The sequence below is a fragment of the Hippopotamus amphibius genome, chromosome 13, assembly GCF_030028045.1.
Source record: "Hippopotamus amphibius kiboko isolate mHipAmp2 chromosome 13, mHipAmp2.hap2, whole genome shotgun sequence".
Taxonomy (NCBI): domain Eukaryota; kingdom Metazoa; phylum Chordata; class Mammalia; order Artiodactyla; family Hippopotamidae; genus Hippopotamus; species Hippopotamus amphibius.
Genome location: NC_080198.1, coordinates 40,298,889 through 40,326,462, shown reverse-complemented (window position 1 = coordinate 40,326,462; position 27,574 = coordinate 40,298,889). Strand labels below are relative to the sequence as shown.

Genomic DNA, 27,574 nt, shown 5'->3' with positions numbered 1-27,574 from the left:
GACCCCAGGCCCGACTTCATGCCCGTAGAACTAGTTTCAGTCCACAAGCTCCACCCAGGGCAATGTGACCCCCGCCCCTCTGTGTGCAGGCCCCGCCTCCAGTGCTAGGCTGGGTCCTTCACAGCTTTTCTTGCTGGGCCCTGGGTGCCCCAGGCCCCCCCACATCCCTGCGGTCTGCCGGGAGGAAGCGGCCCCCTTCCCCCACCGTGACTCTGCGCTTCCTGCCCCGGGGGCCAGGGCGGGAGGGGACGTTTCCCGTTCACACCAAAGTTTCCCTGGCTGGTGGCGCCCAGACTTGGGCTCAGCCGCTGTCCCTCTTGCCCATGGAACCAGCTCTGGGGCCTGGGGTCCAGGTAACCAGCCAGGGTGGGCGGAGCTTCCCTGGGCAAGGTAGGGCATTTTGCCTGTACATGTGGGGATGTACATGTGCGAGGGTCTGCTTGGCTGATGGTGCACACGCATCTGGCATATACAGTCAAGGGAGGTTTCCTGGAGGTGGTGGCTGCAGAGCTGGGAGAAGGTAGCAGATGAGAGCCCAGCCCATAGCTTTGGGTTCAGGGAGGCTGGTGGTGGGAGACCTTTAGCCCCAGCACTCCTGTGGGCCACAGCCAAGCCCTAGGCATACACTAAGGCCCCTCCCCCGCCTGTGTCAGGCTTGCCTGGGTCCCCAAGGGTTCAGGAAGTGGGACAGAGACTGGCAGGTGGAGAAAGGCAGATGGGGGCCTTGGGAGAGTGGTCAATATGTAAGGCAGGCCTCTGATGTTGACCTTCCACTTCCTGCCCTCCTTCCCCACCCATCCCTCCCTTTCTCCACCCCCACTGCTCTGCCTCCAATCTCTGTCCACCCCCACTCACTCTCCACCTCTGTCCACATGCCCTTGTCTCTCCCCTGTCCACTGTGCCCTTTCTGCCCCCATCACTGTTCCCCCAAACTCCTTTGCTTGCAGAAGGACCTGGGCTACCTGCAGCAGTGGCTGAAGGCCTTTGTGGGTACTTTCGAAAAGAGCATCTCACTATCCTCTCTGGAACCACGCAGGTGAGGCTGGAGCTACATGGAGGGCGGGAAACTGAGGGGTCCTTGGCACCTAGTGACCCCCCTCCTTGCAGGCCGGAGGAGGCAGGTGCAGAGGTGCCACTGCTGCCTCTGGATGCGCTGCGCGTGCTGGCCAAGCAGCTGGATGAGGGGGACCTGGAGCAAGCCCTGCTGCTGCTCAAGCTCTTCGTCATCCTCTGCAGGTGGGTCCCTGTTGTCTTCTCCACAGTGGGAGAGTGTGGCACGGTGCGCCAGGGTCGGGGCTTGCATGTTACTGGGACCTCTCCCATCATTCACTTCCCAGGAACCCGGAGAACGTAGAGGCGGGCTGGGGCCAGCTGCTGGTGCCCCGGGTGCTGGCACTGCTGACCCGGTTGGTGGCCGAGGTGAGGTGGCCTCTACCCTGGGGGGCGGCGGGTGGTACCCAGGGCCCAGCGAACACCCCTCCACCCTCTCCGCATCCCTACAGCTCAAAGGACCCCCACCACTGGAGGAGGGCCGCGGGTCCCAACTGGAAAATGTAGCCCTGCATGCCCTGCTCCTCTGTGAGGGCCTCTTCGACCCCTACCAGACCTGGCGGCGCCAGCACAGCGGGTACGAGGCGGCCCACAGGCAGAGGACCCAGAGGAGGCCAGGGAGGGGCTGGGGGTGGCCGCACCGGCCAAGGTGCAGAAGTGGGAGGGGGTCAGTGTGCAGGCTGCTGAGGCGAGGGTGACCCAGGAGGAGGGACGTGCCGGCCTCACCTCAGCCCCTGCCTCTGCCCCATCCCCACCCGCCAGGGAAGTCATCAGCTCCAAGGAGAAGAGCAAATACAAGTTCCCTCCTGCCGCTTTACCCTGTGAATTCAGCGCCTTCTTCCGAGGTCAGGCCCCACCCCCGTCCCACGTGGCCCCACCTAGCCCCGCCCCCAAACCTGAGCCCCTTCCTGTGGTTCCCCATTGCATATGCAGGGCAGGACCCACTTACTTGTGGCTGCGCTCAGGGCTGGGAGAACCATGGGAATCTGAGTGGGCCTCCGAAGGCAAGGAGGAGTTTAGGGGCGGAGAGGAAGGGCATGTCTGCCCAAAATGAGTAATTTCTTTGTTCGGGGGAGTCGATTTCCCTTCCCCCTTCTCGCCTATTTCCTGGGACACCCCCCGCCCCGACCCCCCCGCCAATCACTCATACCCCACTCTGATCTGGACCATCTTAAAACTCTGTGGTCCAATCTCTTTGTCCCTGTAGCTCTACCCAGTCTCCTCTCCTCCACATGACAGTGTCTGCATCAGGTGTCTCCCCTTCCTGCTCCCATACTCCCGGGAAAGCTGACCCCCCAGAACATCTATGGCCACCTATTCTCCCTGGACACCTTCTGCTCCTGGGTCTCCTCTCACTGGAGGGACACTGGCCAGGATCTCAGATGGTCTCGGGGCAGGATGCTCCCTGGACGGGGCAGGCCAGGTTTGGAAGGCCTATTGGGCTAGGAAATATTTCAGTGTTTCTGGGATGCCCCAGGGAGCTGCGGGCCTGGGTTTGGATCATGGGCAACGGCTCCAAGAGGGAAGATGCCCCTGGGGAGCTCCCGGCCTCTGTTCTCCCACAGCCTGAGTACTCTAATTAAAACACACTGAATTTTGTTCCCTCTACTGTAAATTCCTCAATGGTGGCCTGACACCCTCAGAATCAAATCCTCCCCACAGCCTTCCTTTCCAACCCCGCCTGCTCTCTGCTCTCCGCTCTCCAGCCATGGTCCTATCCTCTCACTCCTAGAATCCAGCGAGTTATCCCACCTCTGGTCTTTCCCCATTCTGTTTCCTTTCCCTTCACGGGCCGACTGCATTATCAGGCCTCACCTTGAAAGCCCTGCCCCCAGCAGGCCTCCCACCGCATCCCACTGGAATCAAGGCAGCTCCAGTTTGCCCCCCAACCCCCACACACTCATGTGACCCAGGGCTGGTCCTTTCTGCTCTCCGGGTTTCCGTTCATGTCCTGGCAGCCTGTCCAGCTTTGCTGGAGCAGGGCCGGGGGGCCTCCCAGATATGATGCTGTGAAAGCCCCTAGAAGTCCCCAGCGGGGGTGTGGGGGATGGTGGGGCATCTGTGCGCTAGATACAGCAGGGTCCCTAGAGCGGGTCACGGGAAGCTCTAACCGTCGCCGGGCAGAGGGACCATGAGATTTGCATCTAAGAAGCTAAACCCTGGGGTGCCATGGGGAAGGGTGTGTGGGGGGGTGCTCACCCTGGGGTCCCTACTTTGAGGCTTAAAGATCCAGGTAGCAGGCTAGGATCTCAGGGCCATGCCCCCTATAAGCTCCCCAGTGAAGGGCTGTGTGCTCAGACCCCCTAGCGTAGAGTCATGACATTTTAGACTCCCCGTGCAGAACCGGGCCTTCTCCCTCAGATTGGGCCTCCCAGCCCTGTTCCTTGGCCCAGCCCCCCACCCCCACTCCAGGGCACCCCCCTCTTGTGTGGTCTCCTGGACCCACAGCCCTGCCAGCTTGGTGATGTTGTCTTGCTCCCACCCCCCCATGCAGAGAGCCTGCAGGATGCAGATCGCTTGCCCCCTGTGCTCCTGCTGCGTCTCATCCACCTCTTCGGTGCTATCCTTGCAGGAGGGAAGGTAGGCTGGAAGGAGCCTGGGGGCCAGAGGGCGGCCGTTTCAGGGTCGCTCTGCTGGGTGAGCCCTTTGCCCACGGCCCGTCTCTGCCCACCCCTGCAGGAGAATGGGCAGAAGGCTGTGAGTGCTGGCTCTGTGCAGGGCCTGCTGGCTGTGGTGCGGGGCTGCGGCCATGGGCCAGCCCAGGACCCCCGCCTAGTGCCACTGACACTGGAGGCACTGGTGGGTGCAGTACATGTCCTGCACACCAGCCGCACACCGTCCGGGGGGCCAGAGCTCCGAGCCCTGCTTGAGGGCTACTTCCGTGTCCTTAATACCGACTGGCTGGCCGGGCTGAGCCCGGACCCCGAAGAGGCCCTTGTCACCCTGCGGGTCAGCATGCTCGGTGGGTATGGCCTCTCGGGCCCTTGGGGAGGTGGCACTGGCACGGGAAGGCCCAAGTGACGATGGAAAGGCTGACCTGGGCAACACGGGAAGAAGGTTTAAGGCTGACCTGAGGTGCTGCTGAGAGAGGCTTGGGCGGGGCTGACCCTTGACCCCTCCGCAGACGCCATCCCCATGATGCTGGCATGCGAGGACCGGCCAGTGCTGCAGGCCACCTTCCTCAGCAACAATTGCTTTGAACACCTTATCCGCCTCATCCAGAACAGCAAGGTGGGCGGGGCCCAGGCTGGGGTGGGGGCCTGGAACCCAGAGGCTGGGGGCACCACATGTGGAGGCTGAGCTGCCGATAAGCACACTTGGGCTGGACAGGGCTGGGGGTCGGGGCTGGGGGGGTGGCTTGCACTTCAATGGGAGGTCCTGGGGCTCAGGATGGCTCTGCACCCCACAGGAAGAGGGTGTTGTAGAAGGAGGGGAGCTGCCCTGGCCCCTTTTTCCCTTTTCCCCAACCCCAAGTGTAGGGGCAGGAGGAAGGCTCAGCTGTTTCGGATGCAGTGCCTATTCCCGCCCACTTATCTGCCCCCAGCTCTGTCCCTCTGGGCAGGGTATGAGTGGCTCAGCTGCCCTACTCTTCCCTAGTGCCTGGTGGGGCACTCAGCGTGGGCTCAGGGCGCATCCTTCCCTGTGGGGCAGGTCCCTAGCAGCTGCCCCAGGTCCTGCTCTAACCCCACCCTTCCCCCATCTTCTCTCTCCTCTGCCTCCTCCACCTTGTGCCCTCCCTTTCCCCTTCCCCACAGCTGTACCTGCAGGCCCGGGCCCCCCCTGAGGGGGACAGTGACCTGGCTACCCGGTTACTGACCGAGCCCGATGTCCAGAAGGTACCACCCTGGGGCTGACCAGCTCAGGCACCCACCCCCTGGGGCTCCCTCTTTGAGCCTTTCTGCACTATGCAGGGGGAATGAGCAGATATATGCCAGGCCTGGTATGGCCTGTTGGCGGGGCTGGGTCCCCCATACTGTCTCACCTACCTTCCAAATCCCAGTCCTAGGAAACAGTGCATTTGTGATCTATGCCCTGCCTTTTATTAGTCTTGGGAGCTGGGGTTTGGCTATACCAAGCCGGAAGGAACCTTCGATACTCAACCACCCACATTGCACAGAAGGGGAGAAAAGGGACCAGATACTCAGGGATTTGGCTGTGGTCACTCACAGAGAAGAAGGTCCCCCACATGGGGCCACTTCTTTGCTTGGATCCTTGCCCTTGCCCCAAGCAGGTCACTGGGAGTTCCCCATCCCCTCACGCCCTCATGACGTGCTCCCTGCCTCACCTTGCATGGGGGCTGTAGGAGGCTGCAGGGTGTCAGGGGCTCTGCATGGGGCAGCCTCTCTCTGCTGGCTCAACACCTGGGCCCCCACCTCCAGAGCCCCACCCTGGCTTTGTCCTCATGAAGCAGCCCTGTGTGTCTGTGGTATTTGGCTGTTTTCTGAGAACCTGCGTGTCCATTCATCTACAAAGCAGGCGAGGCTGGTGAGGCCCCTGCTTTTTACAGATGAGGAAACTGAGGCCTGGAGAGTGGAAAAAGATTGCCTGAGGTCCTTTGGGGAGTCAGGCAGAGCTGGGACCAAGGGCCCCATGGAGCCAAAATATAGCTTGGCCCCTGCTGACAAACTCCAAGCCCTCCTGACCTCTCACCCCCTCGGTAACGCAGGGTGAAGGAGTTGCTTGCCTCTGGCTATTGGGTTCGGCCAGGGTGAGCCTCAGAATCCCCACCTGGATCTAGGGGAAAGGGGCAGGGTAGGAGTTAAAGGTCTCGAAGGTTCTTCTGGGTCTAACATCCTGTGATTGATTGTCCCTAAATTCCCTGACCCCCTGTCAATCATCATGGGTGATGGGGCACTTGCCAGCCTGCCTGCACGTGTGTCTAGCTTGGGTGGGGATGGGTGGAGACCCAGGCCTGTAAACCCACCACACAGTGGAGGGCAGAGGGCTGCGACAAAAGGGTTCACTGGTGATCTGTCCCAGTGGGGCCCTTGCCAGCCTTGGTTTCTTCCCTGGCTTCTCTGTCAGGGTGGATCTTGCCAAGCTGCTCAGAGAGGGCCCTAAGATCAGGGTGAGTGTCACAGCAGTTGGGGCAAGAGTAGAGGGCCTGGTGCCCAGACAGGGTTGCCACACTCCCAGGACCCCAGGCCAGCTCAGCTACTTGCCTTGGGGCATCTGTTCCTGTCCCTGCACCCCTTTTACTGCAGGGTGCTGCCAGCTGCGATGTCCTGGCACCTGCCTCTCCTGACTGCCCTTCCCCACCCCAAGGTGCTGGACCAGGACACAGATGCCATCGCAGTCCACGTAGTCAGAGTGCTGACCTGCATCATGAGCGGCTCCCCCTCCGCCAAGGTGAGGATGCTGCCGTCCTGCTGCGGTAGGGGTGTGCGGTGGGAGTGAAACTGACCCGATGTCTCTAGAACAGTCCTGGCTGATGGCTGTCAGAGCAAGCCAGCTGGGGAGGTGATCATCCTGCCCTCCGGGCAGGCATGGTCATTAGTCCTGGGAGCTGGCTATCCTGGCTCAGGGCTGGAGGGGGGAAGGATACTTGTGGCTGACCACCATCTGCAGCGTCTGAGGTAGACCCATTCCCTTGCATTCCTCCTCGGGCCCCCGCCCCTGCTAGCACTGTGACCCAGAGGCAGAGCCAGGCAAGGGAGCCCTGAAAGGTGATGCCTCCTCCAGGGTTCCCATGGGGTGTGAGTGTGCCCTGGGGCCCACATACGCACTCATTCCTTTCCCACGCATCCCCTCACAGGAGGTGTTTAAGGAGCGCATCGGCTACCCTCACCTGCATGAGGTTCTGCAGAGTCACGGTCCCCCCACCCATCGACTGTTGCAAGAGCTGCTCAACATGGTGAGGGCAAGGGCTTGGAGTCAGGGTCCCAAGGGCAGCCAGGACTGAGTCAGGGCTATCACAGAGGGTGAGCTCTCCACCTTAGAGGACCATGTTGACGACGGCCAGTGCATAGTGTGACCTGTGGCCTGACTCTGTGGGTCAGGGTCACTGGGGTGAGGATTCTGAGCTGCATGGGGCCCAGAAGCTGCTGCATGTTCGCAAGTCCCGGGATGACTCTGGGAATAGGCAGTTGGGGTTTAGGCCAACCCAGACTGGAAGCCAAGGACTGTTGTTAGTAGCAAAGGTTGCCTGGGCACCTCTGGCTTTCCTGAGCCTCAAACACAACCTGTGAGCCGGATGGGGTAGCACACATTGTGTTCCCATGCTGTGGGCAAGTAAACTGAGACAGCAAGTCCTACTGTTGGTAGGATGGCCTGTTCCATGACAGTTGCCCGGGAACTATCACATTCTCTCCACCCGCAGGCTGTGGAGGGCGACCACAGCACATGTCCACCACCACCAATCCGCAACGAGCAGCCAGTGCTGGTGCTGATGCGGTGGCTGCCGGCACTGCCCACAGCTGAGCTGCGACTCTTCCTAGCACAGCGACTCTGGTGGCTCTGTGACAGCTGTCCTGCCAGCCGTGCCACCTGCGTCCAGGCTGGTCTGGTGGGCTGCCTGTTGGAGACGCTCAGTGAGGGAGTAGTCCTGGGGGCCCGCTGCCAGGAGCAGCTGCTGGCGCTGCTGCAAGCATTGGGCCACGTGTCACTAAGGCCGTCGGAACTGCATCGCTTGCTTCGCCCCCCGCCAGGGCTGGACTCAGGGCCAGGTGGAGCTGAGGCTGGGAATGCCCGACACGCAGGTGCCATCATCCGCGCGCTCTCAGGCATGGCCCGGCACGGGGGCCCGGCACGAGCCCTACACTATTTTGACCTCACGCCCAGCATGGCGGGTATCATGGTACCCCCTGTGCAGCGATGGCCAGGACCTGGCTTCACCTTCCATGCCTGGCTATGCCTGTACCCCACGGCTGTAGCACCTGCCCCTGCCTCTACCCGGCCGCTCCAGCGAAAGCAACTGTACAGGTGGGTGACTGCCAGGGACCAGGGCATGGTGCCAGGGTGAGCAGGGGAACCAGCGGGCGTAACTGGCTTGCCTGCCCCCAGCTTCTTCACCAGCAGCGGCTCAGGGTTTGAAGCCTTCTTCACGGCGGCTGGGACCCTGGTGGTGGCTGTTTGCACCCGGAAGGAGTACTTGACCATGAGCTTACCTGAAGTGTCCTTTGCCGACTCTGCCTGGGTGAGCCTCCATCCTCATATGGCCCAGGGAGGTGGAGGGGACACCAGATCCCAACCTGTGGCCTGATGCTGTGGCTTCCGTTCTAGCACTGTGTGGCCATTGTCCATGTGCCCGGGCGCCGGCCCTTCAGCCAGAACCTGGTCCACGTCTACAAAGACGGCCATCTGGTCAAGACAGCACCCCTTCGCTGCCCTTCCCTTAGTGAGGTGCGCCAGGAGGGGTTTGGGGAGGCTTGGGTGGCTGGGGGCACTTGGACAGGGTGGGGCTTGGAGCCCCCGTTTCCCCTTCCCCACCCCACAGGCCTCAGCCTCTGGGGTTTGTGCAGCCTTGGGGGTCACTGAGGAACTGGATGCAGGTGGAACCCCAGGCTCTGCTGTGACCTGACCACTCCCTCAACCCCGGCCCCGCAGCCTTTCTCCTCCTGCTGTATCGGCTCTGCTGGGCACCGCACAACGACCACCACCACGGGGCTGCCTGCGCCACCCATCCCCGCTGCCCTGGCTCACACCCACCCCTGCCTCACCCGCTCCCAGTCAGTCCCAGCCACCACAGGGCTTGGCTGGGGGTCCGGGCTGGTGGCCCCCCTGCAGGAGGGCAGCATCAGCTCCACCCTTGCAGGCACACAGGATACTCGGTGGGGCAGTCCCACATCCCTGGAGGGCGAGCTGGGGGCTGTGGCCATCTTCCACGAAGCCCTGCCGGCGGCAGCCCTGCAGGTCCTATGCACCCTGGGTACGCACTGCCATCGCCCCGCCCTGCCATCGCCCCGCCCCGCCCCACCCTGCCCCTACCCCTTTGTCTCAGGACCCAAGTGGTTGGGTCTCACAAAGATCCCAGGCCAGAGACTAGGGGTCCAGCGGGGAGAAGGTGTCCCTGGGGGCCTGTCCTCTGATCAGGCAGAGAAGAGGCAGGCTGTGGGTGGGGTTTGGCCAGAAGCCCAGCCAGGTCTGAAGCCCCCTGCCCACCCCCTAGGGCCCAATGAGACAGCACCTTTCAAGCCCGAGGGTGAACTGCATGAACTTGGCACCAAGCTGCTCCTCCATTACTCACCTCAGGTATTGGGGGCAAGGTGGGCCGTTGGCTCAACCCCGCTCCCTCCCCCGGCTCCCGCCCTCTGTCTCCCACCACCTCCTCCACTGAGTCTTGCTGCCTGCTCACCCCCCGTCCCCAGGCCTGTAAGAACAACATCTGCCTGGACCTGTCCCCTGGCCATGGGCTGGATGGCCGCCTGACAGGCCACAGGGTGGAGACCTGGGATGTGAAGGTGCGTGCTCACGTGGGCAGTGTGTGCGGGAAGTGTGAGCGTGGGCACGTGTGTACAGGGCGGGCTGGGGAGCGGCACTGCGCCCTGGGAGGTCTTGAGACCCAGGTTCCCAGGCTGGAGGGTCTCCTGGGGTGGAGTGGGGCAGGGTGCGCCCTCTCACAGTGGCCCCCACCCACAGGATGTAGTGAATTGCGTGGGAGGCATGGGTGCCCTGCTGCCCCTGCTGGAGCGAGTGGCTGCACAGCCCCAAGAAGCCGAGGCAGGTCCTGCAGAAACACATGACCTTGTCGGGCCTGAACTGACCTCTGGCCACAACACCCAGGGCCTGCTTCTCCCACTGGGCAAGTCCTCAGGTACGTGTCCCTGGTGCCTGAGTGGGGGGAGGAGATCTTGGCATGGTGTGGGGCTGGAGTGCTTGAGGTCTGTGAGGCCACTGGCAGGCCTTTGACACACATCTGTCCCCTTGCTGGTGGTGGTAGAGAAGCGAATGGAAAGGAACGCTGTGGCTGCCTTTCTGCTGATGCTGCGGAACTTCCTGCAGGGCCACGCTGTGAACCAGGAGAGCCTGGTGCAGTGCCAGGGGCCTGCCATCATTGGAGCCCTCCTGCGCAAGGTGGGGCTGCTGGGGCAGGTGGAGAGGGGACTGCCTTGTCTGACTAAGGGGACTGTTTGGAGGGACCAAGAAGAGAAGCCTGATGCCATCAGTCAGGGAGGGCCACCTGGGAGAGGTGGTATTTGAGCAGGGCCTTAAAAGGCTGGGCAGGGTTTGGCCCAGAGGATGTGGGGGAAGTACCAGCACAGGCTGGGGCAGGGCACCTGCACAGCAGGCTTAGAGCTTGCACTTCAGTGATGGCAGGGAGCCACCGAAGGGTTCTGAGCAGGCAGGATGCTTGTGTCCATCTGCCTGTGCAGGGTAGGGTGGAAACCGGGAGGCCTGAGAGCAGGCAGGCAGGGCCTGATATCTCACCCTGGCTCCTCCATCCGCCCAGGTCCCCAGCTGGGCCATGGACATGAATGTGCTCATGTCCGCCCAGCTACTGATGGAGCAGGTGGCAGCCGAGGGCAGTGGGCCCCTCCTGTACCTGCTCTACCAGCATTTGCTCTTCAACTTTCACCTCTGGACCCTCAGTGACTTTGCTGTGCGTCTGGGTAGGTGTGGGAACTTGGGTGAGGGGACGCTGCCAGGCAGGGTGGTGGTGGAGGTTCTGAGAACTTATAGCCCTGTGGGTGATCTGAGGGGACATATCTGCCCTGAGACATCTGAGGGGACCAGGACCCTCTCCTGGGGTGGGGGGGGGGGTCGGGCAGAGGTATGGCCCTGTCTTGGAAGATGGAAGGGACCCAACTCAGCCAGGTGGCCTGAGCCCTCTGCTGACGCCCACTTAGGCCACATCCAGTACGTGTCTAGCATAGTCCGCGAGCATAGACAGAAGCTGCGGAAGAAGTACGGGGTCCAGTTCATCCTCGATGCTTTGCGCGCCCACTACAGGTGAGGCTGTTGGGGGCAGACGTGCTGGGGTGCTGACACCGCAGCCTCTAGCTTTGGGGGCAGGTCTATTCAGTCCCCCAGCTTACCTTCCCACTTTCCGTGTTCTCCCCTCCATGCCCCTGTGTTCTCCCGGCCCTGGGTGCACATTTCTGCTGGGACCTGCCCAGCCCACAGCGGGAGCGCCCCCTAGCGGCCGATGACCTGCGCACAGTGCAGACTTCACTCCTGGGCCTGGCACGGGAGTTTCTGGTGCGGAGCTCTTCCGCTGATGACCTGCAGGTGGTGCTGAACTTTCTGGCGGCTGCGGGCGATGATGGCCAGGTAGGCCGGAGGTTGGCAAGGGTGAGGCTTGGGTGAGGGGTGGAGCGTGGACCATGGCAGGGGTGGGGGTGGGAGGCCCAGCTCTTTGTGAGACTTTGTATCCCCAGGTGGTGGGTGCGCTGGACCTGCTGCTGGCACTGCTGCATTGCTCGCCAGCACAGGATTCTTTGGCTGTCTTCCTGCTGGAGCCAGGGAACCTTGAGATGCTGCTGGCACTGCTGGTGCGGCCACAGCCTGTGCCCTTGCTGCCTGACCGAGTCTGCAAGGTACGCTCAGCTCACCCCCGACCCGGGCATCCTAATTCACTGGGGCCCCTGCCAGAGTCCAGGGAGGTGCCGAAGGCCTCGGGCTGGTGGATGAAGCTGCCTTTGCAGGCCTCTCTTGGAGCCACACACCTGCGCAGTGACTTACCCTCCTGTAGTAACTCCTTCCCCATGATGACGCCCCCCTATCTCCAACGACCCCCACACAGATCCTGCGCAGACTGCAGCAGAATGAGCGCTTACCTGAGCGCAGCCGTCAGCGACTCCGGCTGCGAGAGTGTGGTCTCCAGGGTCTCGTTGCCTGCCTGCCGGAGGGGGCCGTTTCCCCCCAGCTCTGCCAGGGCCTCTACAAGCTGTTCCTGGGCGCAGGTACAACCTGGTTGGGGCCAAGAGGCAGGCCAGATAGAGGAGGGGTGATGTGGACCCAGGAAACAGGGCAGGTGGGACTAGGGAGGGTGTTGGTACAGGGGCCAAGGCTCAGCCAGCAGGGGAGCACAGTCTCCCTCTGGGGTCAGCCCCTCAGGCCTTTTCTGGCCATTTTCCCAGATTGCCTGAACCTCTCAGATCTATTGGCTGTGGTGCAGCTGTCCCTGCAGGCTGACCTCAGCGTCCGCCTGGACATTTGTCGTCAGGTGAGTGGGAAGTGAAAGCTTTGTTGGGGGTTGGAGGGTGACTTCTACCCTGAGGACTTTGTCTGCCTGTGACGAGGGGTCTCTGGAGGCCTGCTATGCAAAGGCCTCAGGAGGAGGGGCTGGGGAAGGCTGTCGGACGAGTCCCTGACTCGCCGTGCCCCGGCCCGACAGCTCTTCCACCTCATCTACGGACAGCCAGACATAGTGCGGTTGCTGGCCCGGCAGGCCGGCTGGCAGGATGTGCTGACCCGGCTGTTTGTCTTGGAAGCTGTCACAGCTGGCAGCCCCCTGCCCTTTACCCCCGAGCCACCTACCTCCCCGGAGCCAGCCTTACACAAGCCACCCACGGAGTCACCTGAGTCTTCGGACGTCTTCCTGCCCTCAGAGGTCCCCTGCCCTGACCCTGACGCCTTGTACCAGGCTCTCTCCCCCTTCTCTACGCCCTTTGAGCTGGGCCTCGAACGGGCCAGTGTGAGCTCTGGCAATACCGCTGGCGGCGGCAGTGGCAGCGGGACTCTCACTCCAGCCAGCCAGCCTGGCACACCTTCCCCGCTGGATGGGCCCCGGCCCTTCCCCACTGCCCAGGGCCGCCACAGCTCCAGTCTCTCCAATGTGCTGGAGGACGGCAGCCTGCCAGAGCCCACCATCAGTGGGGATGACAGCTCTAATACCAGCAACCCTCAGGTGAGGCGGGCCCACCCTCTACCACTGCATGGCACCAAGGGAGGGCACATCTGGGACACAGGGCAGGCAATGTCGCTTTTCCAAAGGTGTGACCCTGTTTGACATCAGGGCTATGACTGCCCGTCGGACCTGGCGCTGCCCCCTCATAGCTTTCATCTGCAGTGTGTTCCCCGGCGGGGTGGGGGGTCTTCCAGAACAGGGCAGGTCATGCTGAGACAGAGTGAGGGGCGCTAGCCAGGTTTCGGAAGGGCCTCGAGAGCCTGTGAGGCAGGGACTTTCCAGGGCCTGTGGGCATGATTGCTCTGAGGGTCCTGCCTTGTGCTTCCGGATCTGGGGATGGGCCTCTGCTTATTCTGTGGCATTCTTCCAGAGAATTCCAGGATAGTCCTTGAGGCCTGTGAGGACTGTGAGGTAACCGTGTGAACTGCCTCATCTCCTCGTAGGAGTCCGGGAACCCCAGGCTCCTCCCTGGAACTCAGGCAGTGGCTGAAGCCCACACCATTTGTTTAGGCCCTTAGCACCAGGCGGGCTTGGCCCTTGGCCAAAGGCTTGGCTTCCTGCTGTCCCTACTAGTGGGGGGGCGGAGGTGCTGAGCAGGCATGGTGGTGGGGCAGCGACTCCCTCCCTCCCCAGCCCGCACCCCGCATACCCACTGTGTCCGCAGCAAACCTGTGAGGAGGAGCTTTGTAACCTGCTCACCAACGTGCTGTTCTCGGTGACGTGGCGGGGAGTGGATGGCAGTGATGAGGCCGCCTGGAGGGAGCGCGGCCAGGTCTTCTCCGTGCTCACCCAGCTGGGGGCCTCAGCCACGCTCGTGCGCCCACCAGACTGCATCAAGCGCAGGTGAGGGGGTGACTCGGGACGGGGAGGGACCTCGGGGAAGCCTGGGGCCAGGAAGGCGATCAGGTAGACACCTGAGCCCCTCGCCCCCTGCCAGCCTCCTGGAGATGATGCTGGAGTCAGCCCTGACTGATATCAAAGAAGCCCCCCTTGGGGTCCTGGCCAGTCTCACCCAGCAGGCGCTTTGGCTGCTGCGCCTGCTGCAGGACTTCCTGTGTGCCGAGGGCCACGGTAACCAGGAGCTGTGGAGTGAGAAGGTACAGCAGCTCAGAGGGGCATGTGCTCAATGTTCACGTGCACCTGAGGGCCCTGGTCTGGGAGGTGGATGAGTCCACGTGTGCAGTCATGGGTGCATCAGCTCTGGTACCTGTGAGCGTAGGTTTGTCTGTGTGTACAAACCCTCCCTGGCCCCCAGCCCAAACCTTACCTCCCTCTTGCCCCGTGGGCTTTTGGTCACCTCTGGTGATGGCCGGCCTGGTATATGTGGTGTGTGGCAGCTCTTCGAAGGTGTGTGCAGCCTGCTTGACCGCCTGGGCGCCTGGCCGCACCTGGCCAACGGCACAGCAGATCTCCGAGAGATGGCACAGATTGGCCTGCGCCTCGTGCTTGGCTACATCCTGCTGGAGGACCCACAGGTGAGCACAGGGTGGGTGTGGGGGGAGGGTGTGTGGTGGGCCTAGGGAACTCTGGGAGTAGCTGGTGACGCTCTGCCCCTTTGGTCCACAGCTGCACGCCCAGGCCTATGTGAAGCTGCATGCACTGCTGCAGACTGCAGTGCCCATGCGCCGCGAGGAGGCCTGCTATGTGCTCTCCAAGCTGGAGGCGGCACTGGCGCGGGCGCTGAACACCTCACCCTCTGAGACCCCCACTGGGGACAGGGAGCCCCCAGCTGCAGCCACCACCACAGAGCGCTGCTCGTGGCTGGTGCCGCTAGTGCGCACGCTGCTGGACCGCGCCTACGGGCCGCTGGGGCTGCAGTGGGGGCTGCCTTCCCTGCCGCCCACCAACGGCAGCCCCACCTTCTTCGAGGACTTCCAGGCCTTTTGTGCCACCCCCGAATGGCGTCACTTCATCGACAAGCAGGTGCCTGGAGCTGGGGGCGTGGGCAGAGAAGTGGGAGCTGGCGGCGCACATCGAGCACCCGTCTCCCCTCCCTGTCTGATCCTCCAGGTGCAGCCCACCATGTCGCAGTTCGAAATGGACACCTACGCTAAGAGCCACGACCTCATGTCAGGCTTCTGGAACGCCTGCTACGACATGCTCATGAGCAATGGGCAGCGTCGCCAGCGGGAGCGGGCGCACAGTCGCCGGGCCTTCCAGGTGTGCGACCCGAGGTGGGGGACGGGGAGCTGCTCCAGTGTGGAGCCAGAGGACGGCCGACGGGACAGAGCGGAGAAACAGGGCCAGCACAGGAAGCAGCCAGCGGGACTCACCCGTCGCTCCACCCTTCCCCCTCCACCCCGCAGGAGCTGGTGCTGGAACCTGCGCAGAGGCGGGCGCGCTTGGAGGGGCTGCGGTACGCGGCGGCGCTGAAGCAGCAGGCAGCGCAGCACTCGACCGCCCTGCTGCACTGGGGGGCGCTGTGGCGTCAGCTCTCCAGCCCCTGTGGGGCCTGGGCCCTGAGGTGGGCGGGGCTGGGGTGGAGTCTGGGTGGGGTGGGGCTTGGGAGGGAGGGTGCCTTTGGGGTGAAGCCTGGGAGGAACCCTGAGGTCTACCGACTTCTGCACCCCCCACGCCCCTGCCCATGACCATCACTGGGGACATATCTGTAGGGACCCACCCACGCCCCGCTGGAAGCTCTCCAGTGCCGAGACATACTCGCGCATGCGTCTAAAACTGGTGCCCAACCATCACTTCAACCCTCACCTGGAAGCCAGCGCCCTACGCGACAACCTGGGTGAGAGGGTCTGCTGAGCTGGGTCCGCCCAACCTCGTGTGCCCCGTCTTGTCTCTCTCTGGCTGAGCACCCTTGGGCCCATTGCAGGTGAGGCCCCCCTGACGCCCACGGAGGAGGCCTCACTGCCTCTAGCAGTGACCAAAGAAGCCAAAGTCAGCAGCCTACCCGAGGAGCTGCAGGAAGACCAGCTGGGCGAGGATGAGCTGGCTGCACTGGAGACCCCGTGAGTGGGGCTGGGAAAGAGCTGACGGGGGCAACAGGTCTGCTCCAGTGTGTGCTGGCCAGCCGTGGGATTGACTCCTGAGTCTATTTCTTCTGCTGGGGGGCTAAATGCCCTGAAAGGGATGGTCCAAAATCCAGTGGGGGTGTTGGGCAGAGCTGTAACAGGATGGATAGTTGCTCTTTTATGGCGTGGCACCCCAGAGCAGGACCGAGAAACACAAACCAGACCAGGATGGGGACCCATGGGAGGGGGCAGGGGCAGGGGCTGAGTGAGGGGAAGCTGGGGACAGGGGTTGGTGTCCTGGCAAGACATTCAGAGGCCCAGGTTTCGGGACGGGGACTGGGGTCAGTCTGGACCCTGGGCAGCTTCTCTCTCTCTGGGAGTCATGAGCTGTGTACCTCATGACTTGGTGGCACTCTGAGAGGGTGGTCCTTGGGCTTGTTGGAAAGGGGGGTCCCAGAGCTTGGTGCCTAAAGTGGGTGCTGGCCCCCAGGTTGGAGGCTGCGGAATTGGATGAGCAGCATGAGAAGCTGGTGCTGTCCGCTGAGTGCCAACTGGTCACAGTGGTGGCAGTCGTCCCAGGGCGGCTAGAGGTCACCACACAGCATGTGTATTTCTACGACGGCAGCGCCGAGCGTGTGGAAACCGAGGAGGGTGTGTTCTGATGGAGCGGGATGGAGGGATGGCAGGGATGGCTGGGGTCTGGTGGTGCCAGGGCGAGTGACTCCTGCACCTGCTGTCCATCCCCACAGGCATTGGCCATGACTTCCGGCGCCCACTGGCCCAGCTGCGAGAGGTCCACCTGCGGCGTTTCAACCTGCGCCGTTCAGCACTTGAGCTCTTCTTCATCGATCAGGCTAACTACTTCCTCAACTTCCCCTGCAAGATGGGTGGAGCCACAGCCTCACCTCCTTGCCAGGCCCCCAGGCCCCAACCCTGCCCCATCCCACCCCACACTCAGGTACGGAACCAAGTGTACTCGTGGCTCCTGCGCCTGCGACCCCCTACCCAAGGCTACCTAAGCAGCCGCTCCCCCCAGGAGATGCTGCGCGCCTCAGGCCTTACCCAGGTGAGAGCCCTGGAGTGTGAGGATCGGGTGAGGTCAGGGCCCTGCGGTTGGGAAGGGTGCTGGCAGCCCAACTGGCTCACCTCTTGCCCCTGCCCCTCAGAAATGGGTACAGCGTGAGATCTCCAACTTCGAGTACCTGATGCAACTCAATACCATTGCGGGGCGGACCTACAACGACTTGTCTCAGTACCCTGTGGTGAGGGCCTGCTCCCCACCTCCCCCACCCCTCTGGTCTGCCAGCCCTGGTTCACCCAAGTGTGGGTACTAATGGTGGGCCAAGGCCTGAGCTTGGCCTCTGTTCCCTGCTGTGCATCCCCCCCCCCCCACCTAGCCACATTCTCCTTCCTTCCTGGCCTCTGTTCTCTCCAAAGGGAATCCTGTTCCAGACATTCCCTCCTGCTCCCCTGTAGCCCCTCTGTGTGGTACGCCCCCACCTGTGGGCTCTGCCATCTTCCTGAGGGTGAGGGCAGGGCAGAATGGGCAGGTAAGCCATCAGGACCCTCATGCAGCTCCTGCCCGGGTGGGCGGCCAGTTCCCCTGGGTCCTACAGGACTATCTGTCCCCAACCTTGGACCTCAGCAACCCAGCCGTCTTCCGGGACCTGTCCAAGCCCATCGGTGTGGTGAACCCCAAGCATGCCCAGCTTGTGAGAGAGAAGTGAGTGCATGAGCGAGGCTGGGCCGGGGGTGGGGATGGACAAGGGGAGGGCTTCTGCTGATTCCCCGCAACTGCGGCTCTAGATATGAGAGCTTCGAGGACCCAGCAGGCACCATTGACAAGTTCCACTATGGTACCCACTATTCCAACGCAGCAGGCGTGATGCACTACCTCATCCGCGTGGAACCCTTCACCTCCCTGCACGTCCAGCTACAGAGTGGCCGGTGCGAAGGGACAGGCAGATGGTGTGGGGTGGGGCAGGGTGGATGAAGGGAAGAGGCGGGTCCTCCTGGCATCCTGGACCCTCTGGCTTCCTGCTTTCCTGCGGCCACACCTTCTCCCCCGCTGTCTCCCTTCTTCCCACCTCACTTTGGCCCGTGCCCCTCCCCAGCTTTGACTGCTCTGACCGGCAATTCCACTCAGTGGCGGCAGCCTGGCAGGCCCGCCTGGAGAGCCCGGCTGACGTAAAGGAGCTCATCCCGGAGTTCTTCTACTTCCCCGATTTCCTGGAGAACCAGAATGGTAGGAGCTGGCATGGGGGTGGGAAGCATGGGGATGGAGAGCACAGGTTCGGGGTGGCCAGGGAGCAGGTGAAGATGGTGCAGCAAGACAGCTGACCCAGTCTTCTGTGCAGGCTTTGACCTGGGCTGCCTCCAGCTGACCAACGAGAAGGTGGGCGATGTGGTGCTGCCCCCATGGGCCAGCTCTCCTGAAGACTTCATCCAGCAGCACCGTCGGGCTCTGGTGAGATGAGTACACACAGACAGGCGGGCAGCCAGGGTTGAGGGGTGGGGTGGGGTGTCAGCTGTTACTGGACTGACTGCCTCCTCTCTGGCCCCAGGAGTCAGACTATGTGTCCGCCCACCTGCATGAGTGGATCGACCTCATCTTTGGCTACAAGCAGCGGGGGCCAGCTGCAGAGGAAGCCCTCAACGTCTTCTATTACTGCACCTATGAGGGTGAGCGATGCCTTGGACTCAAGTTGGGGCCTGGGGTGCAGAGGAGGGGTGAATGCAGGGGGTACAGGGGGAGTTCTGACTGCCCTGCCTGCCTGATGCTCAGGGGCCGTGGACCTGGACCAAGTGGCAGATGAGCGGGAACGGAAGGCTCTGGAGGGCATTATTAGCAACTTTGGGCAGACTCCCTGTCAGCTGCTGAAGGTAAGGCCAGCTTGGCAGATAGTGGTCAGGGATGCCCTGGCCACCATGCTGACCGGCTGCTTGCCCATAGGAGCCACATCCGGCTCGGCTTTCAGCTGAGGAAGCAGCCCAACGCCTTGCACGTCTGGACACTAACTCACCTAGCATCTTCCAGCACCTGGACCAGCTCAAAGCCTTCTTCGCAGAGGTAGGAGGAGGCAGGGTCTCAGCTTCCTACTTTGTGAAGTTCATTTAATCCCTGTCCTTACCAGTCTCTTGGGGCAGATGGAAAACCTAAATCAAGGTCACTGATATTAAGACATATTAGAAAAAGAGGTAACATCAGAAGAGATGGGAGTGGGGGTGGGGTGCCTTCTTCATAAGGAAGGGTCAGGACAAGGTGTTGACTCTTCTGACCATCCTTAGGGAGACCTTCCAGAAGGAGGGAATCTGGCCCCAGATACTGTAGCTCGCCTTCCTACCTGCATCCCAGGATGCCACCAGGTCTGACGTTTTTAGGCTGTCCTCTCCTCCTGCTAGCAGGCTTGGAGATGTGGAGTGATGGGCTGGGATGACCAAGGTTGAAACCAAGCTTGAGACCCTGGAAGGATCTTCCTTGTCCATCTGGTTTCTCACCCACTTTCTGAGATGCCCTGAAGGCCCACTGGTCTCTGGTGCCCATTTCTCAGAAGGACCTCTGCCTCTACTACGCCTTGCCCGTGACCCCTGGGGGGCTGAGGGCCAGGGACCGAGTGGTGCTCCAGGGAGCAGGTAGTGTAGGGGGGGCCCCAGCCAGCTGCTCAGGCACAGCTAGCCCTTCTCTGCCCCCTACAGGTCATCAGTGATGGCGTGCCCCTAGTGCTGGCCCTGGTTCCCCACCGGCAGCCCCACTCCTTCATCACCCAGGGCTCCGCAGACCTGTTGGTAAGTGCCCTGGGCCAGGCCCCACCTCAGCTCCACCCTCTCTGACTCTGCCCCAAACCCACGTCTGTTCCCTCTTGCCCGCAGGTGACTGTGAGTGCTGGTGGGCTGCTGGGCACCCACAGCTGGTTGCCCTATGACCGTAACATAAGCAACTACTTCAGCTTCAGCAAAGACCCCACTGTGGGCAACCCCAAGTAGGACAGGGCTGTGGGCGGGGGTGGGCTCTACATACCCTGCACCCCAAGTCATCTCCCCGCCCAAGCAGAGTGCCAGCCAGCTGCAGGCTCTGGCCAAGGTCTCTGAGGGCCTGGGTTCTCCTGCGTGGCCTGGCCTCACCGGTGGTCCTCCTCACTGGGTCAGGATGCAGCGACTGCTGAGCGGCCCGTGGGTGCCAGGCAGTGGCGTGAGTGGGCAAGCCCTGGCAGTGGCCCCGGATGGAAAGCTGCTGTTCAGTGGCGGCCATTGGGATGGCAGCCTGCGAGTGACTGCATTACCCCGGGGCAAGCTGTTGAACCAGCTCAGCTGCCACCTTGGTATGTGCAGCCTTGGAGCTGGTGGTGTGCAGGTGGGGGTAGGGTTCCAAGGCTGGCCAGGGAGGGGATAACTACTCTTTTGCTGGTACGCTTTCCTCCCCTCCCCTCCCCTCCGCTCCCCTTCCCTCTCCATGCAGATGTAGTAACTTGCCTTGCACTGGACACCTGTGGCATCTACCTCATCTCAGGCTCCCGGGACACCACATGCATGGTGTGGCGGCTCCTGCAGCAGGTATGCTGGGTGGCAGCCCTGTGGGGCCCCCATAGTCCAGATCTACAGCCCATCTGCCCCTCAGTGGGCCTCCAGTCCTTCCCTTCTCTCTTCCCCTTTCCTCTGCTACCATGAGCAAGTCTGGAGTTCCACAGCCCTGCAGCTCTCTGGCTTTGGACAAGACCTTCACTTTTCTGAGCTTTAGGGGCCAAGGTAGTGGGATGCTCCAGTCCTGAGCCAGCCCTGGTGTTCCCCACAGGGTGGTCTCTCAGTGGGGCTGGCATCAAAGCCTGTGAAGGTCCTATATGGGCATGAGGCTGCAGTGACCTGTGTGGCCATCAGTACTGAACTTGACATGGCAGTGTCTGGATCCGAGGTGTGTGTATACCTGTGCCCAGGGGAGGCTTTTTGCTGGGCACTGCCCCTGGAGCTCACACACCCCTGCCTAGCACCCTAAGCTGCCTTCCTGCAGGATGGAACTGTGATCATCCACACTGTACGCCGTGGCCAGTTTGTGGCCGTACTAAGGCCCCCGGGAGCCACGTTGCCTGGACCTGTGTCCCACCTGGCGCTGGGGTCTGAGGGCCAGATTGTGGTGCAGAGCTCAGCGCGGGAGCGTCTGGGGGCTCAGGTACGGGAAAGGGGCGCCCAGCCAAGATAGGGGTGGTTGGGATTCTGTCCTTGCTGACATCTCCTGCTTCCTCAGGTCACCTACTCCTTGCACCTGTACTCGGTGAATGGGAGGTTGCGGGCTTCACTGCCCTTGGTAGAGCAGCCCACAGCCCTCGCGGTGATGGAGGACTTTGTTCTGCTGGGCACGGCCCAGTGTGCCCTGCACATCCTCCACCTGAACAAGTGAGCCCCACTGTTGATGGGTTTGTGATCCCTCAGGGTGGTGGTCATTGGCAGAGGACACTAGGAGGTGGACCCACATCCCCTTTACATGTCTGTGGACACATTCTTCAAGGCCTGTCACCTGTCCTCCCATCCCCCAATGGGGAGATCTTGCCCTGGGCCTCCCTTAGCCACACACTTGTGGGAGATCCCTGTGTGTGTCAGGATTTTAATCGAGCCATCCTTCAAATGAGGACTGGGAGGTAGATGGGAGAATGGAGAGACATCTATCTGCTGGATGCAAAGCTTCCTTGCAGTTGTCAGTTAGTGTATATCCCCTCCCTCCCTCCAGGCTGTTGCCGGCGGCGCCTCCCCTGCCCATGAAGGTGCCCATCCGTAGCGTGGCTGTGACCAAGGAGCGCAGCCACGTACTTGTGGGCCTGGAAGACGGCAAGCTTATCGTGGTGGGCGCAGGGCAGCCCTCTGAGGTGAGGATGAGGGCAGAGCGGGCCTCGAACCGGGTGGAGAGCGACGGTCCTAGCTGACCCGAGCCTGCTCCTGCTCCTGCCAGGTGCGCAGCAGCCAGTTTGCCCGGAAGTTGTGGCGGTCCTCCCGGCGCATCTCCCAGGTGTCCTCTGGAGAGACAGAGTACAACCCCGGAGAGGCGCGCTGACAGCCTGCCCCGCCGCGCGCCACCGCGCAGCTCTGCGCCCAGCGGGCTCCGCCCCGGGAGGCCCCGCCCAGAAGTCCGGGGAACCGAGGAGGGGGCGACACCCAAGCCCACACTCAGGCAGGAGGTGGGCGGTGCCCCACCCCTGCCCAGCTCAGGGATTGGCAGGCGGTGTCACTCCAGGAAGTCCCGCCCCTCGCCGGCAGAGGGGCCCGCACTGGCCTCAGCGGCCGCACAGCACTTTTTGCACAGTCGGGTGGGGAGCCCAGGCTCCCGAGTCCCAGTCCCAGCGGAGCACAGGGGCCGGGCTGTGGCCTTAATCCTAAGGGCGGCCCCCCGCTCTCGCAACTCAGCAATAAACCTGGACTAGTTTTGTAGCTGTTCCGCTTCTGAGCATGTGTGCGCGCGCGCGGCGTCTCAACCCGCCCTGGCCACCCTCCCGGGCTCGCGTCCCCCTGGACCATGAGCGCCCGCGGCGATCTGTCCTCTCCCCAGCCACGCCGCCCCTGTCCCTAGGGGGCCCCGGCCGCTCTTTCTCCGGCGGCTTCACGCTCTGTCCCCCTTCGGGCTCATCTCCACGCATGTGCGCGTTCCTGAGCCGGGCGGGGCCAGACCGTGGGCGGCCCCGCCCCCTCGGCGTTCAGCCCTCCTCTGGTCAGCGACTCCACTTTAGTTTTGGGCGGGTAAGAGCCTGCCCTCCCCAGGGACTCCACTGTGTCTTCTCGGCCGGCCCAAGGCCCGGAGGCCCCATCCCTCCAGGCCGAGCGGATCCTGGGACCCACGGAGGGTCGGCCGCCACAGGTCAGGAGTGGGTTGGGGACAGAGCTTCGGGTGTTTCTGGACGAGGGGAGCTGAGGCTGCCTCTCTGCCCCCAACTTCCAGGCCCGAAATCCTGTGAGGTTGTGGTGCCTGCGTCTGAGTTGGGTTGCCTGTGGGAAGTCAGGGTAGTGTGTGCACGTAGGGTGTTGCTGCGGGTGTGTGTGTGCATATTTTGTGGGCCTCGAGATGGGTGTGTGTGGGGGTTGGTAGAGGCTCCAATCCCGCAGCTCAGGGTGTGTCCGGCATAAGGCCTGGCTGCCTCTGCAAGCGCTAGTCACAGGCTCACCCACCAACTCGGATCCAGAAAGGGCCCCTTATGTGGTAAGTGACACAAATGTACATTCACATCCTTCATGTGGCAAAGGTCACCACAGCCTCGGTGCCAGACCCACTTGCCAACCATGTACTTTGCCATACGCCTGGGCTCCTGGCCGTGTGGAGGGAAGTGAGTTTGGAGTGCCTGGGTTGGACCAGGCCAGATGTGGAGTTGGAGGACCTCCCCGCAGGTCTCATCTCTATCCCTTTTCCAGGCAAAATCTCCTCTTCTGCCCAGACCAGGGTCTCTCTTCCCCAGGCCTCAGGAGGTAGGTCCCAGCAGGATCAGCCCTGTAAGGGCAGATGTTTCTGGCCTCCAGGCCCTCTCCAAATTCCCAGATGAGAAAGGATCAGGGGGCCTCTGGGTCCATATGCCCTCTGCCCTTGCTGAACCCACCAAGGAATGCTCCTGTCCAGCCCCCCTGAGCAGGAGTTGAGGGCTAGACACTGACCCTGGAGGCAGGAGTGGGAGCTTAGTCACTCCAGGTACTGTGCTCTTGCTAAGAACTCTGGGGAACCTCCTACCAGCAAGTCTCCATCTGGCTCTGGCTTGGATGGGGTCTCCCTGGTCTTCCTGTGCCATCCCTGGACTCAGACCAGGGGTTTGCCAAGGTCTTTGAGACAGGGTGGTTTCTAGTGTGCCCTTTTCCATCCAGAGCTGCAATCTGGTCTCCTCTAGCTTTGACCAGCTGGGGCCAGCAATATCACCTCCACCCCATTCGACACTGGAGGAAACTGGTCCAGATTGGTGAGTGCGGATATGGTGGGTGGGTGGGGGGTACTTAGACCTGGAATGAATCAGGCTGAAGTGAGCCAGGAAAGGGGGACAGACTACCCCAAGGGACTCCCCAATTCAGGCCTGAGGAATTCCCCCCGTGTCCCTATACACAGCCCCTTCTGGACTCAGAGAAGTCTTCCAGCTCCTTTTTCTGGAGCCTGTGACACTCCAACCCCTTATCTAAGAGGTGCGGCCACTGGGACCCTTGCTAGCTGGCAGAACCATGCTTCACAACTCCAGCCACAGGGAAGACATGGTCCATGTGGGTAAGTACCTCTTGATCCAGATTTTGGGCACTGAGAGGGTAGAATGAGAGGTATCCATGGGCCCCTGGCCTTGCAGGCCACACACAAGTCCAGTCACAGGCTCTGGAGTTCCTGTTTCTTGTGCCCTGCCTACACTGGATTGTAGGGACAGCTGGCCTGCAGGCAGAAGTGAGCAGCAGCATTTACTTGCCTTCCGGTTCAGTTTTATTTTGCAAAAATTTACAAGGTCTCCTGTGCACAGAGGCTCCCACAGGGACCAGTGTGAATCAGTGTTCTCTCACAGTCCAGACTTGGTGGGGGAGACAGGACACACAGTTTAGTGCCATAGTAGACAGAGGAGGTGCACAAGGAGCCAGAAAAGGGAGAGACTGGGAGAGATCAAGGAAGACTTCCCAGAGTAGGAGGTTCCTGACAGTTTGTCAGATGGCAAAGGTAGGCCAGCAAGAACAGATGTCTGGAAGCAGGGAGAAGGTACATCCGGGAAGAGCTAGGTGTCCAAGTGTGGCAAGTCAAGGGGAAGCTGTGGGTGATGAGGGTGGGGAATGAACCAGTCAGCTTTTGATGCCATGGTATGAGCTTTTGACTCTACATAATAGGGACTATGACTTCCAGCCTTTCTAGCAGCAAAGTCTATGTCTGCTGCCTAGGGACCCTGGCCTTGATTCATTGCCCCCAACCCTGTCCTTTCCTTCACAGAGAAGACCCGGAGGGAGCAGGACAGGGACAGGGAAGGGGTGTGGGCAGGGGCAGGGGGAGCCCTGGCCCCCAGTACCTCCTCCCCATTCCCCCCTGAGCCTCCAGGGGCCTCAGGCAGTATCATCCCTGTCTACTGTGCCCTCCTGGCCACTGTGGTCCTCGGTCTGCTCGCCTACGTGGCCTTCAAGTGGTAGGTGGTCTGGGCATTGCCCTGTGGTCCCCCCCCCCCCCCCCATCTGGATTCCCAGCCAGCTCCCTCTCGGTCTCCAGTGAAGGCTGGAGCAGGCTGGCAGGTTCCCCCTGCTCCCTACAGCTGGCGCTCACGTAAACAAAGACAGCAGCTGGCCAAAGCTCGGACTGCGGAGCTGGGGGCCCTCAACAGGGACCAGAAGCATGGGGACAGCAGTGTCTTCCAGGACTCTCCTAGCGACCTGGAGCCCTGTGCCCCCAGCCAGGGTGAGCCCATTTCCCCAATCTGTAGTCCTTCAGACCTACCTAGTGCTGCCGCACCACAAAGCTTGTCTGACCCTCACGTGCCCCTCGTGTCTCCCATCCCAGGGCTACATCCTGAACTTGGCTGCCGGCTTTACCTCCATCTCCCTCGACAGCAGCAGGAGGAAGTAGAACAGCTCCTGGAGGCATTGGGTGAACCTGACAAAGGCTGGCGGGGCCTGGCGGACTGCCTGGGCTACCGGGCTGAGGTAGTGGAGACCATGGCCCAGAGCCAGATGCCAGCCTACACCCTGTTGAGGGACTGGGCTGTCCAAGAAGGCAGTGGTGCCACCCTCAGAGTGCTAGCAGATGCCCTGGCTGCCATGGGTCGTGAAGATGTGGTCCGGGTCCTGGGCCCCCAGGCTGAGGACTGCTCCGCGGTGTGAGTGATCCTCTGGTCTGGCCTCTCAGGGAACCTGCTCTGGTGCTCCCTACCACCCCACCTCATACACCTTCCCTTTCACCGGCTTCCTGGCTTTGGTGACCTCGGCCTGCTCTGTTCTGGGGGAACACGGAAGATCCAGGCACCAGTCACCTCCCCTCACCCTACCTTCCTCCCAGACAGGGACCAGGATATGGGGGTGGAGGGGTTGATAGTGAGGAGTGGTCCTGCCCTCCTGATCCCCACTCCACCTCCCCTTACTAAACCTCAACTGTTTTTTCTACTTTTGTATCCCATATTAAAGGCAACTTTGTACTATTGTCCTGGCTCTGTCTGGCTCCATGGGCCTGTGAGACAGTTGGGTAGCTGTGTGGCAGAGGCCCAGAAAAAGGATGGAGTCCCTAGAAGGTGGGAGGAGCCCCAGAGTTGGCAGGCAGTGTGCGCCCACAGAAGATGCATGAGCTCTGGGGGCAGAGTGGAGTTCACATTCTGCACATGCCACTCACTGGCTGAATTGTGTTAGGAAGTGTTTTTTACCTTTTTGAACTTCAGCTTCTTTAGCTGCTAGAGAACAATAAACAGACTGGCACGGTCAGAACCTTCCACCTCCTAAGACTCTCAGGCCTTTGGTTTGAGACCATTTTCCTGATTTGTGCTGTGATTAACCTCAAGGGGAGGCTGGACTCCCCCCCACCCCCGGCCAGGAGGCAAGAAGCAGACTGGTCCTCGGAAGCTAGTTACCAAGGGCCTCAGGTCATCTCTAGGTGAGGAAAAAGGAAGAGTGTTCTTTCAAGACCCACCCTCCAGACTCAGGAGAGGGAGGTCCAAACATGCTTCCACACAAGCCAAGGACAGGCAGATCATCCCACCTACCTGAGGGGCTGCTGAAGACACAGCAAATGCAGCCAGACCACCTGCATGCCTCGCATATGCCCACCCTGAATGGAGGAGCAGGCAGGTCAGTTACTGTGCCTTTGGGTGGGGGTTGCTACAGCAGACAGGCCCTGCCTGGGAAGGAACCAATGCTACCACCCTGGTATCCACCAGGATCAGCGTGCTTAAGAAGCAAAGCCACCTAAACTCAGGAAACTTGGACCCAAGTCATGGTACCAAATTCATCAGACTGCCACTATTGCTATTCCTGAGTTTACCAGGGCTGCTTAACCCTGTGAATCTTATTCTTAAAATCAGGGCAGGTTTGGAGCCACCCTCATCTGGAGATGAAAGCGGGAAAGGCCTGGTGTTCAGTCAGCTATAAACAGGCCAAAGCACTGGGAGACGTCACACCTACTTTGGCAGGGAGTTGGCCAGAGGGCTATCAAGGATTAGATCAGCAGTGTGTGTGAAATCCTGCATTGAGAGGAATGAATAGGTAACCCTCATCACCACTGAGGGGATTTGAGCCTAAAGGTTTCAAGGGGTGTGTGCATGGGGCAATCTTGAAAAAAAATTCCATGGGAGGTAAAATAACTGAGAATTACTCTTCAAAGAGGTCCCTTCTGAAGCTTGACAGCTCTCTGGTCACCACCCTTTAATGAAAGGCTGCCTAGAGTTCCTTGGAAAATCTGAAACCTGGAGCCTTGGGTAAAACCATAAGTTTTACTTGGTTGCAAGCAGCCCCTCTGCACAGGGAAACCTACCTGAAAGAGAAACACTTTCTTTTCATGTGCTCAAGCACATTAGCTAAAACATTTTCTTTAATAACTCTAAAATGTTAGGGGGGTTAAATTAGGGTTCCTCCATTTGATATAATAATGTGCTTGAGTTAAAGTTTAACGCTGCAGTACTATGGGAAAATACTTTGGCTACATTGTTATATAGCATGTCTAATGATTATGTCTTTTAAACCCACCCACCCAAGATCTGGCCACAGCCTCTTCACCAAGGGCATTGCTGCAATGAACAAAATCACCCTGGTGAGGAAGAGATGGGACGAGTCTCTTTGCAACGATGGGCTGGGCCCCAGGCTGGCCTGAAACCTTTGGCCCTTC

At 61.2% G+C, this 27,574-nt stretch overlaps 2 protein-coding genes across 6 annotated transcripts in view; both read left to right on the top strand.

The window, feature by feature from the left end:
- NBEAL2 (neurobeachin like 2) overlaps positions 1–23,717 on the top strand; it is a 32,168-nt gene extending 8,451 nt beyond the window's left edge. The window contains exons 2-55 of one of the 4 annotated variants that reach the window (XR_009048729.1): positions 948–1,036; positions 1,108–1,236; positions 1,338–1,419; positions 1,503–1,627; positions 1,813–1,895; positions 3,545–3,630; positions 3,730–4,012; positions 4,175–4,281; positions 4,806–4,886; positions 6,316–6,399; positions 6,806–6,904; positions 7,370–7,971; positions 8,053–8,185; positions 8,272–8,391; positions 8,596–8,917; positions 9,158–9,240; positions 9,357–9,449; positions 9,628–9,802; positions 9,929–10,062; positions 10,439–10,598; positions 10,836–10,938; positions 11,106–11,259; positions 11,367–11,525; positions 11,732–11,891; positions 12,069–12,154; positions 12,326–12,838; positions 13,503–13,681; positions 13,776–13,935; positions 14,176–14,313; positions 14,405–14,761; positions 14,849–14,998; positions 15,145–15,302; positions 15,451–15,575; positions 15,663–15,798; positions 16,292–16,452; positions 16,551–16,867; positions 16,968–17,063; positions 17,400–17,524; positions 17,608–17,748; positions 17,916–18,046; positions 18,159–18,268; positions 18,366–18,483; positions 18,587–18,684; positions 18,755–18,871; positions 19,498–19,587; positions 19,672–19,781; positions 19,948–20,120; positions 20,258–20,352; positions 20,591–20,707; positions 20,804–20,962; positions 21,038–21,186; positions 21,518–21,653; positions 21,737–22,636; positions 23,626–23,717. Coding sequence is in view for 2 of the 4 variants with exons in the window: in XM_057705109.1 (XP_057561092.1) it covers positions 948–1,036; positions 1,108–1,236; positions 1,338–1,419; positions 1,503–1,627; positions 1,813–1,895; positions 3,545–3,630; positions 3,730–4,012; positions 4,175–4,281; positions 4,806–4,886; positions 6,316–6,399; positions 6,806–6,904; positions 7,370–7,971; positions 8,053–8,185; positions 8,272–8,391; positions 8,596–8,917; positions 9,158–9,240; positions 9,357–9,449; positions 9,628–9,802; positions 9,929–10,062; positions 10,439–10,598; positions 10,836–10,938; positions 11,106–11,259; positions 11,367–11,525; positions 11,732–11,891; positions 12,069–12,154; positions 12,326–12,838; positions 13,503–13,681; positions 13,776–13,935; positions 14,176–14,313; positions 14,405–14,761; positions 14,849–14,998; positions 15,145–15,302; positions 15,451–15,575; positions 15,663–15,798; positions 16,292–16,452; positions 16,551–16,867; positions 16,968–17,063; positions 17,400–17,524; positions 17,608–17,748; positions 17,916–18,046; positions 18,159–18,268; positions 18,366–18,483; positions 18,587–18,684; positions 18,755–18,871; positions 19,498–19,587; positions 19,672–19,781; positions 19,948–20,120; positions 20,258–20,352; positions 20,591–20,707; positions 20,804–20,962; positions 21,038–21,186; positions 21,518–21,653; positions 21,737–21,838 (8,193 nt within the window). In the remaining 2 variants the exon portion in view is untranslated. Of the gene's footprint in view, positions 1–947; positions 1,037–1,107; positions 1,237–1,337; positions 1,420–1,502; positions 1,628–1,812; positions 1,896–3,544; positions 3,631–3,729; positions 4,013–4,174; positions 4,282–4,805; positions 4,887–6,315; positions 6,400–6,805; positions 6,905–7,369; positions 7,972–8,052; positions 8,186–8,271; positions 8,392–8,595; positions 8,918–9,157; positions 9,241–9,356; positions 9,450–9,627; positions 9,803–9,928; positions 10,063–10,438; positions 10,599–10,835; positions 10,939–11,105; positions 11,260–11,366; positions 11,526–11,731; positions 11,892–12,068; positions 12,155–12,325; positions 12,839–13,502; positions 13,682–13,775; positions 13,936–14,175; positions 14,314–14,404; positions 14,762–14,848; positions 14,999–15,144; positions 15,303–15,450; positions 15,576–15,662; positions 15,799–16,291; positions 16,453–16,550; positions 16,868–16,967; positions 17,064–17,399; positions 17,525–17,607; positions 17,749–17,915; positions 18,047–18,158; positions 18,269–18,365; positions 18,484–18,586; positions 18,685–18,754; positions 18,872–19,497; positions 19,588–19,671; positions 19,782–19,947; positions 20,121–20,257; positions 20,353–20,590; positions 20,708–20,803; positions 20,963–21,037; positions 21,187–21,517; positions 21,654–21,736; positions 23,324–23,625 lie in introns of those variants that run through there. The other 3 variants (XR_009048728.1, XM_057705109.1, XM_057705110.1) reach the window with 3 other exon arrangements.
- Positions 23,578–25,903, top strand: LOC130834664 (death domain-containing membrane protein NRADD-like). 2 transcript variants are annotated; one of them, XM_057705113.1, is made up of 5 exons: positions 23,578–23,717; positions 23,861–24,013; positions 24,710–24,899; positions 25,023–25,165; positions 25,268–25,903. In XM_057705113.1, the coding sequence occupies exons 2-5, from the start codon at positions 23,971–23,973 to the stop codon at positions 25,585–25,587; spliced, it is 696 nt and encodes a 231-aa protein (XP_057561096.1). In that variant the 5' UTR covers positions 23,578–23,717; positions 23,861–23,970; the 3' UTR covers positions 25,588–25,903. The 2 variants fall into 2 exon arrangements, with proteins under 2 accessions (XP_057561096.1, XP_057561094.1); XM_057705111.1 differs by having other exon boundaries at positions 25,023–25,903.
- The last annotated feature ends 1,671 nt before the right edge of the window (positions 25,904–27,574 follow it).

Bases quoted from the DNA above. Each gene is read 5' to 3' on its own strand.
- LOC130834664 (XM_057705111.1), top strand. From the start codon at position 23,971: ATGCTTCACAACTCCAGCCACAGGGAAGACATGGTCCATGTGG. The intron at 24,014-24,709 runs GTAAGTACCTCT...TTTCCTTCACAG, and splicing joins GGAAGACATGGTCCATGTGG to AGAAGACCCGGAGGGAGCAG. The intron at 24,900-25,022 runs GTAGGTGGTCTG...TGCTCCCTACAG, and splicing joins GCCTACGTGGCCTTCAAGTG to CTGGCGCTCACGTAAACAAA.